This window comes from Lepidochelys olivacea (genome assembly GCF_965140295.1).
Source record: "Lepidochelys olivacea isolate rLepOli2 genome assembly, chromosome: 19".
NCBI classification, from domain to species: Eukaryota; Metazoa; Chordata; order Testudines; family Cheloniidae; genus Lepidochelys; species Lepidochelys olivacea.
Genome location: NC_140429.1, coordinates 19,904,938 through 19,922,951, shown reverse-complemented (window position 1 = coordinate 19,922,951; position 18,014 = coordinate 19,904,938). Strand labels below are relative to the sequence as shown.

At 47.4% G+C, this 18,014-nt stretch overlaps 1 protein-coding gene across 2 annotated transcripts in view; it reads left to right on the top strand.

Moving 5' to 3' along the window:
- The first annotated feature begins 333 nt into the window (after positions 1-333).
- Positions 334-18,014, top strand: part of ZMPSTE24 (zinc metallopeptidase STE24) — a 116,832-nt gene continuing 99,151 nt past the window's right edge. The window contains exons 1-3 of one of the 2 annotated variants that reach the window (XM_084652325.1): positions 384-518; positions 1,272-1,369; positions 2,450-2,596. In XM_084652325.1, coding sequence (XP_084508451.1) covers positions 2,501-2,596 — 96 coding nt within the window. In that variant the 5' untranslated portion in view covers positions 384-518; positions 1,272-1,369; positions 2,450-2,500. Of the gene's footprint in view, positions 519-1,271; positions 1,370-2,449; positions 2,597-18,014 lie in introns of both variants that reach the window. The other variant, XM_084652324.1, reaches the window with a different exon arrangement.

The following is an 18,014-nucleotide window of genomic DNA, read 5'->3' as shown; positions in this document are numbered from 1 at the left end:
CGGGGTTTGCGGTGACGCCGGGCCGGAAGCAGGGGGCGGGGTTTGCGGTGACGCCGGGCCGGAAGCAGGGGGCGGGGTTTGCGGTGACGCCGGGCCGGAAGCCGGGGGGCGGGGTGTGCGGTGACGCCGGGCCGGAAGCAGGGGGCGGGGTTTGCGGTGACGCCGGGCCGGAAGCAGGGGGCGGGGTTTGCGGTGACGCCGGGCCGGAAGCAGGGGGCGGGGTTTGCAATGACGCCGGGCCGGAAGCAGGGGGCGGGGTTTGCGGTGACGTCGGGCCGGAAGCAGGGGGCGGGGTGTGCGGTGACGCCGGGCCGGAAGCAGGGGGCGGGGTTTGCAGTGACGCCGGGCCGGAAGTCGGCAAGGACACGAGGTGGCAGCGGTTGCGGGTGGGGCGCTCCGTCATGGCGTTGCCGGGAGAGCTCTGGGCTGAGCTGACCATGGAGAAGCGGATCTTCTGCTCCGTGCTGCTCTTCTCCTGGGCCGTGTACCTGTGGGAGGCCTTCCTGGCGCGTCGGCAGGTGCGGGAGGGCCCGGGTCGGAGCACAGGGCGGCTGGCGTGGGGCAGAGCGGGCGGTGAAGTCCCTCTGCGGCCGCCCGCCTCGTGCCCTGCCGAGTGGGGAGCGCAGGGACCGAGGAGACGGCGGCGATTCGGGAGGGGAGAACGGGGAGCACACGGAGCTCCTGGCGTGGGAAATCAGGAGAAGCCCGTAAAGCTCCTAGGATGTGGTGAAAGGTGGGAAGGGAGGGGACCCGGAGCTCTAGCAGTTACCCTTCCCGAATATGATATTAAAGCCCTGGCTTAGGGCATTATTTAGGCCTTGCCTGAATACATGGTACTACTAGTGAAGTCAGTGGGATTGGTGGGCAGAATTTGGTCCTCTGCCTAGATTCTGCTCAGTCATCACCATGGCGCCCCAAGTCATGCTGTGCCAGACAGAGCGTTCCTGGGATCTTCATAAACCGTTTTTGAAAATCTTTTAAAATAAGAGAAACAAATAGACAAGCAACTCCAATGTCAGCTTCTGGTCTCTGAAATAATAAATCACTCTGGCTTTACATTTGTCATTTGATAGGGTTTTGAGAACAACAGTTATTCTATAGATTCTGTTGCCATGTAGCTTTAATACATAAATAATCACACAAACCTAGTACTGGATATTGTTTCATCTTTACTGAAATTAAAATAACAAATCAAATTTATTAGATCATAAGAATGGCCATCCTGGCTCAGATTAATGGTCTGTCTAACCCAGTATGCTGTCTTCTGACAGTGGGCAGAGCCAGATGCTTCAGAGGGAGTGACCAGAAAAGGGCAATTTGTCAAGTGATCCATCCTCCGTTGTCCAGTCCCAGATTCTGGCAGTCAGAGGTAGGGATGCTTAGAGTATGGGGTTACATCCCTGACCATTTTGGCTAATAGCCATTGATAGATCTATTCTCCATGAACTTATCTAAATCTTTTTTTTTTTACCCCGGTTGTACTTTTGGCCTTCACAATGTTTCCTGGCAACAAGTTCCACAGGTTGACTGTGTTGTGTGAAGAAGTACTTATGTTTGTTTTAAACCTGCTGTGACCCCCCCACTCCCTCTTTGGTTTATTTAACATAACACATCCTTATTCACTTTCTGTACACCATTCATGATTTTATCCCCCCATGTCATCTCTTTTCCAAGCTGACCAATCCCAATCTTTTTAATTTCTCTTCTCCCTTCTCTAGTTTTTCTAATTCTAATGCATCTTTTTTGAGAGGGGTGACCAGAACTGCATGCAGTATTCAAAGTATACCATGGTTTTAGAAAATATCATAATGCCACTCTATATCTTATCTGTCCCTTTGCTGTTTCTAACATTCTGCTTGCTTTTTTGGCTTCGGCTGCACATTGAGCAGTGTTTTCAGAAAAGTATCCACAATGATTCCCAGATCTCTCTTGAGTGGTAACAGCTAATTTAGACCCCATCGTTTTGTATCTATAGTGCCCACTCAGTTTTGTGAGATGCCTTTGTAACCCCTTGCAGTCTGCTTTCGACTTAACTATCTTGAGTAATTTTGAATTGTCTTCAAACCTTGCCCCCTCACTGTTTACCCCCTTTTCCAGATCATTTACGAATACACTGGTCCCAGTACAGATCCTTGAGGGACCCCTCTATTTATCCCTCTCCATTGTGAAGTTTGACCATTTATTCCTACTGTTTGTCTCCTATATTTTAACAAGTTACTGATCCATGAGAGGACCTTCCCTCTTATCCCTTGACTGCTTACTTGCTTCAGAGCCTTTGGTGAGGGACCTTATCAAAGGCTTTCTGAAAGTTCAAGTCACCCTAGTCCACGTTTGTTGACCGACCCCCCCCCCCAGAGAATTCTAATAGATTGATGAGACATGATATCCCTTTACAAAAGCCATTTTGACTCTTCCCCCCAACATGTTAATATGTTTTTCTCTCTTTCAGAGGAAGGTATATAGAACAACAACACATGTCCCATGGGAATTAGGACAGATCATGGATTCGGAAACCTTTGAAAAGTCTCGTTTGTATCAACTGGACAAAAGTACTTTCAGTTTTTGGTCGGGCCTATATTCTGAGCTAGAGGGCACTGTAAGTACCATAGCTGCTGTATAATTTATACAATACTTGTCAATGAATCTGAATGTAAAATACTTTATATTTAATCCTTCAAGTATAGCTATACAACTCCAGGGTAAATGCTGTGGCATGCCTTATAAGTCTCATACTGTGAGTGCAGTCTTTAATAAGGTTTCTCGCTTTGGGTTATGTTGTCACTGCCAAAAAAGTGAGTTTCTGCACCAAGATTGCTATCTCACTGTCAAAATACTTTTTATTTAGTCAGTGCGAACACAGCAGAACGTTACTTCTCTATGTTAACAAGAAAGTCACTGTGCTGACACAGAGCCCTGTGCAGATACAGAATTTGTTTCTGCTTCCGATCCACAACCCGCAGAAATGATCCGTGGATATCCGCATCAGTGGCTGAAGATACCTGCAGATATAAAGTGGATATCAGAGGATTTGCAGGGCTTTAGATATAAAATTTGGATTCATCTCCATCTGTGATCTACAAAAATGGTTTGCAAATATCCGTGGATATCTACAGATTTAAAGGGCTCTACCAACACTTTCATAACAAGGGTCTGTTTGTTTGTAAACTGCCTTGGGTAGTTTCCTTGCTAGTACAGCATGCAGACAGGTGCCATGTTCATCTGGTAGTAATTCATCCTCAGCACGTAAGCCTGCTAGACTTGGAGATCTTATGTTATGATTTTGCATTGTCCCTCTTTTCTTTTCCCAGGCAGTATGTGTGCATTTGTATTGATTATTTTTCCTTTTTAAAAAAAAAAACACACCAAAAAAACCTAGAAAATATAAGGCAAAAGTTTGAATCTGCAACTGTAGTTCTGTGCCTTTGTGTGGATGCATTATTTAAGTCTTTAATTACATGATCTATTTCTTAAGTGTATGTAGAAAACACTGTAAATTTTCATGGTAGCATTTTGTAGTACTGTCTGCCAGTGTTCCTTCTAATTTTTCCCACCCATGTGTGGAATGAATTTTATGTGCACCAGTATGGAGGTGATGTGTCACACATGACGTTCATATTGGTGCACATAACAAAATTCATGGGGTGGGGGTGGGGCCAAGGGGTTTGGAGTGTGGGAGGAGACTCAGGACTGGGGCAAAGGGTTGGGGTCCAGAGGTGTGAAGGCTCTGGCTGGGGGTGTAGGCTCTGGGGTGGGGCCGGGGATGAGGGAGTTGGGGTGCAGGAGGGTGCTCCTGTGCTATGGCAGAGAGAGAGAGGACTCCACCCAGTTCTCTCTCTCCCTGCAGCAGCTCCTGAGCTGGGGGAAAGGGGCCTCTCCAGCACTTGAGCTTCAGGATAGGCGCCCCTTCCCAGGCCCCAGCAAGTTCCTCTGGGGCTGGGTTTGGGCTGGGGAAGGGGCCCCCGGCCTAGCCTGGGTCTGCACCGCCCCAGCTGCACATGAGACTGGGTCGGGCCGGCCCATGCCTGAGTCCGCACCACTGCAGCTGGGTCCAGGCTGCAGCAGAGTTGGGGACCAGGCTAGGGGAGGGGCGCCCCTCCCACGGCTGGTCCCTGGCTGGGCAGGTCCCCGGGCGGATTTCCTGAGTGCCTGCATGGTGCTAAATAGGTTGCTGTATGGCCACACAGCTTACAGGGAACTTAGCTATCTGCTATGGTGGGAAAGTAGTGAATGATACGCACAACAAAATATTACAGTAAAATGTAAGCAACATATAAATCAGGGGTGGGCACACTTTTTGGCCTGAGGGCCACATGGGGGTTGCAAAACTATAGGGAGGTCTGGGTAGGGAAGGCTGTGCCTCCCCAAACATCCTGGCCCCCGCCCCCTATCTGCCTCCTCCCACTTCCTGTCCCCTGACTGCCCCTTGGGTCCCCCCGCCCCCTTACCGTGCCGGAGCCAGCCACACTGCTGTGCTTCCTGGCAGGAGCGGTGGGTCAGAGCGCTGGTGGCCCAGTGAACTGAGGCTGCGAAGGAGGAGGGACAGCAGGGGAGGGGCTGGGGGCTAGTCTCCCCGCCCAGGAGCTCAGGGGCTGGGCAGGATGGTCCCGCGGGCTGGATGTGGCCGCGGGCCGTAGTTTGCACACCTCTGAGATAAATGCATTATAATAAAATGTGATATGGCATTATCAGTTTTCATATACAGTATCAATTAAAGTTCTCAAAAAGAAAAGGAGGACTTGTGGCACCTTAGAGACTAACCAATTTATTAGAGCATAAGCTTTCGTGAGCTACAGCTCACTTCCTCAGATGCATATCGTGGAAACTGCAGCAGGCTTTATATATACACAGAGAATATGAAACAATACCTATTTCCACCCCACTGTCCTGCTGGTAATAGCTTATCTAAAGTGATTTCCAGCACAAATCCAGGTTTTCTCACCCTCCACCCCCCCACACAAATTCACTCTCCTGCTGGTGATAGCCCATCCAAAGTGACAACTCTTTACACAATGTGCATGACAATCAAGCTGGGCTATTTCCTGCATAAATCCAGGTTCTCACATCCCCCCCACCCCCATACACACACAAACTCACTCTCCTGCTGGTAATAGCTCATCCAAACTGACCACTCTTCAAGTTAAAATCCAAGTTAAACCAGAACATCTGGGGGGGGGGGGGGGTAGGAAAAAACAAGAGGAAACAGGCTACCTTGCATAATGAAAATTAAATTAATAATTAAAGTTCTGTAACTACAATATTAAGTATCTTTTTAAAAAGAATAGGAGGACTTTCTCATAACTCAAAGCTTATGCTCAAATAAATTGGTTAGTCTCTAAGGTGCCACAAGCCCTCCTAATCTTTTTGTGGATACAGACTAACACGGCTGCTACTCTGAAACCTGTATCTTTTTTAGTATATTTTACTGTTTCCATTGTATTCTGTACTTAAAACACTTCTTTATAATAAAATTAACAGTTAAGCTAGAAACATACCTACATTTTAATGTCAGTTTTATGGGGTGGGAGTTTAGTTTTCAGAGTAATTTAATTAGAAGTTAGAAAAATAATCCTAGGTTGCAAACACCCTTCAGAGGTGTAGCTATTTCCAAAGCAAGGTGTGGAAAACAGATTATATGACACATTTGTCATTAAAGTTATACCATAAAGTTATGATCATGAACTGTTATGTGAGAATGTAAAGCTGACCAATTATAAAACAAGGTTGGGAAAAGAGCATCAGCTTGAAATAGTATAAGATCGTATAATTAGACTATTGTAAAACATACACACAAGGGAGCAGAGTTAAGAGAGTAAGTTCCATCTTAACTTACATTTCTTCAGTGCTTTTTGTGAACTTCAAGTTGCATTTTGTGTTTGTGTGTATACGTGTATTTTACAGTTCTTGATATAACACTCATGTTCATGGTACGTGACTTAGGATTTTTGTAGCCGATTGTAAAATTGTTTGACACACAACTTTTATTTTTTTTTTATTTTTATTTTTTTTTTTTTGGACCAACTTCAGACCTGATTAGAGTTTTTTAAATTGTCCTAATTTTGAAAACCAAAACTGAAAAAAAACTAAAAAATTTGTTAAACTGTCATTTCTCTTTTTTCCCTTCCTACACTAGTGGATTAATGAACAGATGGTCTCATGGCACCACATACTAGAAGCAAAAAAGCAAGGAGTTCTGAAACCTCATCCTGATAATATTAGCCTCAGTCAGAACAGCCCCTCCCCAGGTTTATTTTCTCTACGCAGAAACTTAGAGGCTTCGCTTCATCTCCTCTTTTTAGTCTCTACACTGCGAGGGGGATCTGTCCTGCTTTGAGCAGGGGGTTGGACTAGATGACCTCCTGAGGTCCCTTCCAACCCTGATATTCTATGATCTATGGTACGCAATTTCAGCCCCGAGAATAGTGTAGCTGAAGTCAACGTATCTTAGGTCGACTTACCTCACGTCCTCACGGCACAGGGTCGACTGCTGCCGCTCCCCCGTTGACTCTGCTTCCGCCTCTCACCATGGTGGAGTACAGGAGTCGATGGCAGAGCAATCTGGCGGGTAGTGTAGACGTACCCTTTGTCTTGTAGGGACGCTAATGGAAAAACGTGAGGCCGTCGCACTGCATTAAATCAGTTAGTGTGTGGAAGGCAGAGCTCACAGCTCTTCAGCTGAGCAGTGCCCTGAATCAGGGGCTTTCAGCTGGGGTCTGCCATTCACAGATTGTGAATCCCACTGGTCAGAGGCATGCCAGTGTGTCCGACCTTCCCCAATCCTCAGAAGTAATATGATGGTCATGAGCCCACATAAGGAATGTTGGTGTGTTCAGTCTTCCCTCATGCTTAGAATTCTGGGCTGCCACAAGAGGGACACTTATAGCTCTAGCAATCTGTCTGCCTATCAACTTCTTTGAATGCTTGCTCATGTCCATTCCATGCTAGGTGTGTGCACGCCATGTGCACAATTACTGGAGATTTTTCTCTCAGTGGTATCCATTGGGCTGGCTCTAGTGCTCTCTGGAGTCTCATGCAAAGAGAGCTGCTGGCCTCATGCCCTCTCAGTTCCTTCTTAGCACCCAGGACGGTTGCTGGAACAGCCCCTCCTGTTGCCACAAGGCTTCTTTCTCAATGGTTTGGACTTTCTCTGTACATATGTTGTATAGTTATTGTAGTTAGCATATATAGTTCTTAGAGTTAGTGTATATGGTAGTGCTAGTAGTTGCATAGAATCATAGAATATCAGGGTTGGAAGGGACCTCAGGAGGTCATCTAGTCCAACCCCCTGCCCGGAGCAGGACCAATCCCCAACTAAATCATCACAGCCAGGGCTTTGTCAAGCCTGACCTTAAAAACTTCTAAGGAAGGGGATTCCACCACCTCTCTAGGTAACGCATTCCAGTGTTTCACCACCCTTCTAGTGAAAAAGTTTTTTCCTAATACCCAACCTAAATCTCCCCCACTGCAATTTGAGACCATTACTCCTTGTCCTGTCATCTGCTATCACTGAGAATAGTCTAGATCCATCCTCTTTGGATCCACCTTTCAGGTAGTTAAAAGCAGCTATCAAATCCCCCCTCATTCTTCTCTTCTGCAGACTAAACAATCCCAGTTTCCTCAGCCTCTCCTCATATATCATGTGTTCCAGCCCCCTAATCATTTTTGTTGCCCTCCGCTGGACGTTTTCCAATTTTTCCACATCCTTCTTGTAGTGTGGGGCCCAAAACTGGACACAGTACTCCAGATGAGGCCTCACCAATGTCGAATAGAGGGGAATGATCACGTCCCTCGATCTGCTCGCTATGCCCCTACTTATACACCCCAAAATGCCATTGGCCTTCTTGGCAACAAGGACACACTGTTGACTCATATCCAGCTTCTCATCCACTGTCACCCCTAGGTCCTTCTCTACAGAACTGCTGCCTAGCCATTCGGTCCCTATTGGATTCTTCCATCCTAAGTGCAGGACTCTGCACTTGTCTTTGTTGAACCTCATCAGATTTCTTTTGGCCCAATCCTCCAATTTGTCTAGGTCCCTCTATATCCTATCTCTACCCTCCAGCGTATCTACCACTCCTCCTAGTTTAGTGTCATCCGCAAACTTGCTGAGGGTGCAATCCACACCATCCTCCAGATCATTAATGAAGATATTGAACAAAACCAAACCTTGGGGCACTCTGCTAGATACCGGCTTCCAACTAGACATGGAGCCATTGATCACTACCCGTTGAGCCCGACAATCTAGCCAACTTTCTACCCACCTTGTAGTGCATCCATCCAGCCCATACTTCTTTAACTTGCTGACAAGAATACTGTGGGAGACCGTGTCAAAAGCTTTGCTAAAGTCAAGGAATAACACGTCCACTGCTTTCCTTTCATCCACAGAACCAGTTATCTCATCATAGAAGGCGATTATATTAGTCAGGCATGATTTTCCCTTGGTGAATCCATGCTGACTGTTCCTGATCACTTTCCTCTCGTCTAAGTGCTTCAGAATTGATTCCTTGAGGACATGCTCTATGATTTTTCCGGGGACTGAGGTGAGGCTGACTGGCCTGTAGTTCCCAGGATCCTCCTCCTTCCCTGTTGTTGAGGGACTTTTCACCCCAGGGGCTGGGCATGCCCTAATCCCTGGGCTTCAATCTGTGTACCTCGTGTGGCAAGCTGATGCCAGTTGGTGACCTGCATCCTAGCTGCCTAAACTGTTTCACGTTAAAGAGAAGTGCCAGACCTGCAGACATTTCAAAGCCCGCATGAGAAAGGATACAGACGTTTGGCTGAAGGCCATTCTTATGAAGGTGGCCCTCAGACCAGTCTCAGAGCCGAGCTGCTCTGAATCCGTGCCAAGAACCTCAACATCCATGTGGAGTGCTCCCCAGCACAGCTCTCCATCCCTGGTGCCGAGGAAAAGGCATAAGAAACAACGAACCAAGAGAGGGTGTTCTCCAGGTCAGAGGAGGGACAAGCAAGGAGTGACTAGTGTAGTGAGAGCTGCATCAGGCCACTCGTCCTCCCCTGAGCCTCTGATGGCACTGCCAACTCTACCTAGAGTGCTGAGTCCAGTATGGGACCAGCCTCCGACTCCCTGGAGCAGTGGTGTGATCAGGCGTCTGCTGGTTCCTTCGATCCCAGAGGCTTTCCAAGCAGCAAAGGACCTGCTGTCACTCCCGATCCCGCTGGCCCCTCAAGGACCCTGGTCAGCCAAGGCAGCCGGGGACAGAAAGGAGCAAGGGTCAACAAGCTCCATGTGGCACCATCCAGAGGCAAGCTCTCCATGGTCCCCATGGACTGGTCACTGGCCTGTCCCCAGTTCCCCGGCACGGCCAGAGACAGAAGTGGATACTGCACTGCTATGGTCTCCAGGGGAAAAATAGTCTTCTGAGTCTGAAGGGGAATCCTTGGCTCCACCCAAAACCTACTGGTACACAGCCTACACGCCAGACTTTGGTACCTGCCCTCCTGCTGGTGCCTGGCCACTGGCTAATACAGTAGCAGTATTGGAATCCTTCAGCGTTTCCCCGGTACTGGGCCCCCCCTTCCCAATGCTCATACTCAGTGATGTCAGAAAGATAAACTACTCTCTCTTCCTGTCTGGCACTGGACCCTGATTTCAGTACCAATCCCGGTAAACGGCCCAAATGGATGTGGTGGAAGGTAGAGGAGTAGGAGGAAGCCGCCTCCTCTGGCACAGGCCGCCTCCTTGTCATTCCCAGACGAGACTGTTGTAGGCCCTAGTAACCCACTCCTGCAGGACAACTTCGGGTCCCACCAGGAGTTCCTAAAAAGGGTCACTGCGAATTTGGGCCTGGAAGTTGAGGAGCTTAAGGAGTCAGCACACAGCCTAATCGGCATCCTGGCTGCAGTTGCTCCCTCCAGAGTGGCCTTGCCTGTTAACAAAGCGGTCATTGGGCCCCATCAGAACACTGTGGCAGACTCCTTCTCTGCCCCCCACCCCCAAAAAGGGCAGAAAAGAAATACTGTGTCCCAACCAGTGGGTTCAAGTACCTTTACTCGCTCCCCTTTCCCCTCACTGGGGTCTCTGGTAATGTTGGCAGCAAATGAGTGGGACAGACGGGCAGTCGAGTGCTACCCACAAAAATAGAGTCCAAGAGACTGGACCTGTTTGGATAAGAACACAAGAACGGCCATACTGGGTCAGACCAAAGGTCCATCAAGCCCAGTGTCCTGTCCTCTGACAGTGGCCAATGGCAGGTGCCCCAAAGGGAATGAACAGATAGGTTATCATCAAGTGATCCTTGCCCTGTCACCCAATCCCAGCTTCTGGCAAACAGAGGCTACGGACACCATCCCTGCCCATCCTGGCTTATAGCGATTCATGGACCTACCTTCCATGAATCTATCTAGCTCCCTTTTGAACCCTGGTATAGTATTGAACCCTGGTATAGCCTTCACAACACCTTCTGGCAAGGAGTTCCAGAGGTTGACAGTGCGTTGCATGAAAAAATACTTTTTTGTGTTTGTTTTAAACCTGCTACCTATTAATTTCATTTGGTGGCCCCTTGTTCTTGTGTTATTTAGTCCTTCTCATAATACTTATTTACTTTCTCTGTACCACTTAGGATTTTATAGACCTCTATCATATCCTCCCGCAGTTGCCTTTTTTCCAAGCTGAAAAGTCCCAGTTTTATTAATCTCTCCTCATACGACAGGTGATCTCCAGTTACATATCTCCAACCAGCAGGCTCTACTGCAGAGATACAATTTTAATCTGTGGGACTCATTGTCCAGATTTAAGGAGAGACTGCCATAGGAGTCAAGGCAGGAGTTCTTCACAACCATCCCAGAGGAGGGCTGGACTGTGTCCAGGACTTCCCTCCAGGCGGCTCTGTATGTGGCTGACTCAGCAGCCAGTACTGTTGCATCGGCAGTCATCAGCAATCATGTGGCCTCCATCTTGAAGTGCAGCAGTCCATCCAGGACCTCCCCTTTGAGAGCACCTCCCTGTTCTCTGAACAGACAGATTCAAAGTTTCACAGCCTCAAGGACTCGAGGGCCACCCTTCGCTCCTTGGGCCTTTATACACCTGCAGCTTCCAGGAAGCACTTTAGGCCCCAGTAGCCTCTCAGGTTTGCAGTGTCTCTCAAGTAGGAGCCCTACAAAAGAAAAGGGAAGGGTTATAAGTGTTGCCAACACCTCCCTCCTACCTAGGCCTCCTAAACGGGCTCTCATAGATATCCCAGCAGGGCCAGGCAGGCTTTTTCAAGGTACGTCCGAGGGCAATATGCCAGTCTTCACCCCAGATCCATCTCCCCTTTTATTTTTGGACTGCCTGTCGCCCTTCAACCCAGTGTGGTCAGATATAACATTGGACCACTGGATACTGAGTACAGTAACTGTAAGTTACGTTCTCCAGTTTTCATTCACCCCTCCCTGCCACCCTCCACCCCCATCCCTCTTCAGGGACAATTCTCACAAGCTACTTCCGTCCAGGAGTAGGCAACCCCTACTTGTGGGGGTCATAGAGGAGGTTTCTCAAGACTTGAAAGGGAAGGGGTTTTTACTCCTGATATTTCCTAATCCAGAAGGTTGGGGAGTGAGGGAGGGGGGAAATCTATGGCCTATCCTGGACCTGTGTCGTTTCAACAAATATTTCAAGAAATTGAGGTTCTGCCTGGTCTCCTTGGCCTTCATCATTCCCTCCCTGGATCCAGTAGACTGGTATGCCGCCCTTGACTTAAAAGATGCTTATTTCCACATCTCTATCTTCTATGGTCGCAGAAGATTTCTAAAGTTTGTAGTGGATCAGTATTGCTACCAATTCACTGCTCTTCCCTTCAGCCTATTGGCAACCCCACAAGTCTTCACGAAGTATTTGGTGGTGGTAGCAGCCATCCTCAGGCATCAAGGCATGTAAGTCTACTCATACTTTGACTACTGGCTGATCAAAGGTCAGTCACAGGCTCAGGTGCAGCACAGCATCAGTACAGTACTGGCCACCTTCCATCTGCTGGGTCCGTTAAGAAACGGACAACCCTGGTTCCGGTTCAGAGTCAACAGAAGTCATTTCTAGTCCCAGTTCAGAGAATAGAGTTCTTTGGGGCAGTGCTTGACTTAACCCAGGCCAAAGCCTCCCTTCCGGAAGCCCAATTTCGAGCTATATCAGACCTGATATCCAAAATCACGATCCCCCCAATAACGACTGCTCGGTTATGCTTCAAACTGTTTAGACACATGATGGCATGTACCTGCATGGTGCAGTATGCAAGGTTGTACCTCATACTCCTCCAGATATGGCTGGTTTCTCCGAGCAGACACCACCTGGACTCTACTCACAATTCTGCCTCCAGTCTTCGCTGACATGGTGGAGAGACCCAGGATACGTAATGGAAGTGGTATCCTTTGCTGCCCCTCAGCTGTTGATAATCCTAGTCTTGGATGTGTCAGCCTGGGATGGAGAGCCCACCTTGTCAGTATCATCTTCCAGAGGTGGGGGCCTCCCCAGGTGAACCTGTTTGCCACCAGACAGAACAGGAAATTCCATCAGTTCTGTTTGCTGCATGGGCACAGTCTGGACTCCCTTTCCGATGCCTTCCTGCTCTCATGGGCAGACCACCTACTTACTGTATGCCTTCCCACTGATCACCTTGGTTCATAGGGTCCTCCTAAACATCAAACAGGACAAGGTGAAGGTTATCCTGAAAGCACTGGCATGGCTATTCTAGCATTGGTTCGGTACTCTTCTGAACCTCTCAGTGGCAGTGATATTCGTGCTTCCGCTCCTTCCAGACTTGATTTCACAAGACCATGGCTAGTTGCTTCACCCAAACCTCACCTCGCCTTCCTGCACCTAACTGCATGGGGGTTGTGTGGCTGAATCCTGAGGAGCAGGCCTGCTCAGATCAGGTTTGACAGGTCTTGCTAGGTAGTAGAAAGACTTCCTCCAGGGTTACTTACCTGGCCAAGTGAAAACGTTTCACTTGTTGGGCCTCTGAACAGAATCTTTCTCCATCTCTATCTTCTCTGCATTCTGTCTTGGACTATCTGCTCCACCTAAAGCATCAGGATCTGGCACTGTCATCTATTAAAGTTCACTTGGAAGCCATCTCAGACTTCCACCCTCCTGTGAATGGCAGATCAGTGTTATCCCACAAGATGACGGTCAAGTTTCTCAATGGGCTGGAAAGACTACCCTTAGACTCAGAACCGACCCTCCTCTTCTCTCCCCCCCCCCCCCATGAGACTTAAACCTGGTCTTTTCGAGGCTCACAGGGCCTCCCAGCAAGTCATTAGTATCATGTCCCATACTGCTTCTCTCTTGGAAGGTCACCTTCCAGGTAGCAATCATCTCAGCTAGAAGGTCTCTGAGATTAAGGCCCTTATGTCAGAACTCCCTTATACGGTGCTCTGCAAGGACAAGGTCCAGCTGTGTCCCCATCCAGCCTTCCTACCAAAAGTGGTGTCGCAGTTCCAGGACATTTTTCTACCTGTCTTCTTTCTAAAACTTCACAAGACTGCTGGGGAACGTTGGATGCTAGGTGGGCCCTCACAATCTATATTGAGAGAACTAAGCCCTTCAGCAAGTCCACACAACTCTTTGTAGAAGTAGTGGAAAGGATGAGAAGGGTACCTGTGTCATCCCAAAGAATCTCATCCTGGATAACTGCCTGTATCCAAACTTGCTACAAACCAGCAAAGGTTCTGCTTCTGGCCATCGTGCTCACTCATTCCACAACAGCCCAGGCTTTCTAGGCAGCATTCATCACACAAGTACCAATCCAGGACATCTGCAGAGCTGCTACCTGGCAGTTGGTTCGTACCTTTGCTTCCTGCTACGCCATCATCCAACAGACCTGTGAAGATGTCAGTTTCAGGAGAGCAGAATTGCAGTCAGCATGTCCGTGATCTCTGAGCCCACCTCTAGGGGTACTGCTTGTGAATCACCTAGCATGGAATGGACCCGAGCAAGCACTCAAAATAAAAAACAGTTACTAACCTTTCATAACGGTTGTTCTTCGAGATGTGCTGCTCATGTCCATTCCAGAACCAACCCTCCTACCCCTCTGTCGGCATTACCGGCAAGAAGGAACTTGGCAAGGGGGAGTGGGGCTGGTGGCGCTCTTTATACCAGTGCGTAACTGCACAACTCAAGGGCTGCTAGAGCTGGACCAACAGATACCACTGGGGGAAAAATCTCTGGAAGAACAACAGTATGAAAGGTCAGTAAGTATTTTATCTTGCCTCAGCTTGCAGCTTGGTGCCATAGCTGATACAGCTCTGTAGTAGCATCTTTGCATCCACAAAGTCCAGAACTGCAGTTCTGGTAAGTCCCACTTTTGGGAATAACTGACTAGATGGTGGTAGTGCTGAAAAGAATCTGGGGGTTAGAGTGGATCACAAATTGAATACGAGCCAACAATGTGGTATAATTCGAAAGGCTGGTGTCATTCTGGGGTGTATTAACAGGCATGTGTAAGCCATGGGAGTTCTGCTCTAGCTGGCCTCTTCTGGAGTACTCTGTTGAGTTCTGGACACCACACTTGAGGAAAAATATGGACAAATGGGAAAGAACCCGGAGGAGAGCAAAAAATAATAGAAAGTTTAGAAAACCTGCCCCCACTGGAGTGGGTTACCTAGGGAGGTGGTGGAATCTCCATCCTTAGAGGTTTTTAAGGCCCAGCTTGACAAAGCCCTGGCTGGGATGATTTAGTTAGAATCATAGAATATCAGGGTTGGAAGGGACCTCAGGAGGTCATCTAGTCCAACCCCCTGCTCAAAGCAGGACCAATCCCCGACTAAATCATCCCAGCCAGGGCTTTGTCAAGCTTGACCTTAAAAACTTCTAGGGAAGGAGATTCCACCACCTCCCTAGGTAACACATTCCAGTGTTTCACCACTCTCCTAGTGAAAGTTTTTCCTAATATCCAACCTAAATCTCCCACACTGCAACTTGAGACCATCACTCCTTGTTCTGTCATCTGCTACCACTGAGAACAGTCTAGAGCCATCCTCTTTGGAACCCCCTTTCAGGTAGTTGAAAGCAGCTCTCAAATCCCTCCTCATTCTTCTCTTCCGCAGACTAAACAATCCCAGTTCCCTCAGCCTCTCCTCATGTGTTCCAGTCCCCTAATCATTTTTGTTGCCCTCCGCTGGACTCTTTCCAATTTTTCCACCTCCTTCTTGTAGTGTGGGGCCCAAAACTGGACACAGTACTCCAGATGAAGCCTCATCAATGTCAAATAGAGGGGAACGATCATGTCCCTTGATCTGCTGGCAATGCCTCTACTTATACATCCCAAAATGCCATTGGCCTTCTTGGCAACAAGGGCACACTGTTGACTCATATCCAGCTTCTCATCCACTGTAACCCCTAGGTCCTTTTCCGCAGAACTGCTGCCTAGCCATTTGGTCCCTACTCTGTAGCGGAGCATGGTATTCTTCCGTCCTTAGTGCAGGACTCTGCACTTGTCCTTGTTGAACCTCATCAGATTTCTTTTGGCCCAATCCTCCAATTTGTCTAGGTCCTTCTGTATCCTATCCCTACCCTCCAGCGTATCTACCACTCCTCCCAGTTTAGGGTCATCTGCAAACTTGCTGAGGGTGCAATCCACACCGTCCTCCAGATCATTTATGAAGATATTGAACAAAACCGGCCCCAGGACCGACCCCTGGGGCACTCCACTTGATACTGGCTGCCAACTAGACATGGAGCCATTGATCACTACCCATTGAGCCCAACAATCTAGCCAGCTTTCTATCCACCTTATAGTCCATTCATCCAGCCCATACTTCTTTAACTTGCTGGCAAGAATACTGTGGGAGACCGTGTCAAAAGCTTTGCTAAAGTCAAGGAACAGTTGGTCCTGCTTTGAGCAGGGGGTTGGACTAAATGGCCTCCTGAGGTCTCTTCCAACCCTAATCTTCTATGATTCTATGACCTATGAGGAAAGGTAAAAAACACTGTGGTTGTTTAGTCTTTAGGAACAGAGAGTGAGGGGGTACCTAGTAAGTCTTCAAATATGTTAAGGGCTGTTATAAAGAGGACTGTGATCAGTTGTTTTCCATGTCCATTGAGGGTAGGATAAAAAGCAATTGGTTTAATATGGAACAAAGGAGGTTTAGGTTTGATATTAAGAAAATGTTTCAATTGATAAGGATAGTTAAGCTCTGGAATAAGCTTCCAAGGGACATTGTGGAATCTCCATCATGGAAGGTTTTTTAAGAACAGGTTGGACAAAGACCTGTCAGGGATGATTTAGGGTTACTTGGTCCTGCTTCAGCAGAGGGGCCTGGGTTAGATGACTTTTTGAGTTCCCTTCTAGACCTGCATTTCTATCGTTCTGAGATTTCCTTCTGTCAGTATGAGTGCATCTTAAAGACCAGGGATTCATCTTGGGATCCCTCAATAAGGCTTGATCTTCATTAACAGGCTAGGATATGTACCTTTCTTTGACACTTTAGGGCAGACTTCTGTCCTTTAAGATACTTTCTTTGTTGCTGCAATCTCACAATGATGAGGGCGTGAGCTCCTCTTTAATCATCCCTTCTCCTCACCCTCTGTTTTTTCCAGGAAGTGTTTTTATTAGCTTACTCTTTGTCCCCAAAGTGAACACCCAGTTCCATGTGAGTGAACCCATTGTTCTTCATCTGTCTGAACCCGCTACCCTCTTCGGACAATAGGCTGTGTTTTGTTAAGCATGTTCTCAAGTTCGATCTTAATTCTCAGGAATTTAGGAAGTCAAAACAGCTATCTCTGTTTTGAGGGTTTAAAGGCTGCAGCTAATGCCAGTGTTGTGCTTTAGGCTGCATTAGTTTGCGCTTTAGGCTGCATTCTTGCAGTATATGACCAGGTTGGTGGACTTGGCTTGGATTTATCAGGTGCTACTTGGCTAGAAAAGCCTCCTCTTTATGGGCAGTGAGCATTCATTTCCTAGGTAAATAAGGTGGCAATGTGGTGGTCATCCTGCTTCTTGATATACTTCCTCATTAACTGGGTCTCTTTGCTTCTCAGGCTGTCTTTTGGCTCCAGGACCCTGCTAGCAACACAGTAGGGTAGGCCCCCTTCACCTCCTGTGACAACTACTTGTTACATACACTGTCTGTCCAGTAATGTACTTTCGTAGGTGGGAGAAGTGAGAGGCATATGACAAAGGAAAATCACTTACTGGTAATCTGCTTGTCATAGTTTCCTCTTCTCCTCCCCCCAACCCCTTTACAGGGTGCTTGCCTATTATTTCTCTTTGTGTCTTATAGACTGACTTTGGAAGTTAGACTAGAGGGAGGCTTTCTGGCTGAAACTCATGTAATCAAGATGGGATTTCAGAACTCTTTGACTCCTTTCTTCAAATAGGTGAAACTACAGCACTGTCTGGCCATTAATTCTGTGTTGTAGAATGATCGAAGAGGAGACTGCAACTAACAGAATTACCAGTAAGTGATTTTAGTTTTTTCCCTTTCAACGAGCTTTATTCATGATCTTTTACCGAAGAGAGTTAACAACTTGTCTTTCTATGACCGTTCATCAATAACTGAAATTCTAGGTGTTAGAGGTGCCAAAAGGTTAGAGGCAACTTGCAAGAGCAGAAACACAGTTTTTCTTGTGTCCTTTTGCCATCTTTTATTATATCTAAACTTCAACCTGAAAGTTGGTTTTTCTTTAAATAAATAAATAAATAAATCGGCTTGTTTTTGTAAATCAGAAATTACATCCTATCCAGGCTGGAAGATGCTCTGATGACTTGAGATCTAGCGCAAGGTGATATCACACTAGTGAAGGAAGTAAAAGTCTGACTGTTTGAAAGTCTGTTTTTGTTTTTTATCAGCTATTTAACTTCACTGGTTGTCTTTCTAAATAAGGAAGCCTTTGTTAAAGGTGTACCCCCAAATCTTCAATTAAGGTAGTAGAGGCCACAGTAACCATGTCCTGAGATGTACCAACATTTCCCAAGTGAAACCAAGGAAGGTCTGACTTGCTATTCCTGATGTCTAAGGTTAAAAAGGGGGTTTAGTTAAAAAGCTAAAAAAACCTTGCAGGTGTTCTTTATATATTGTAAAGAAGC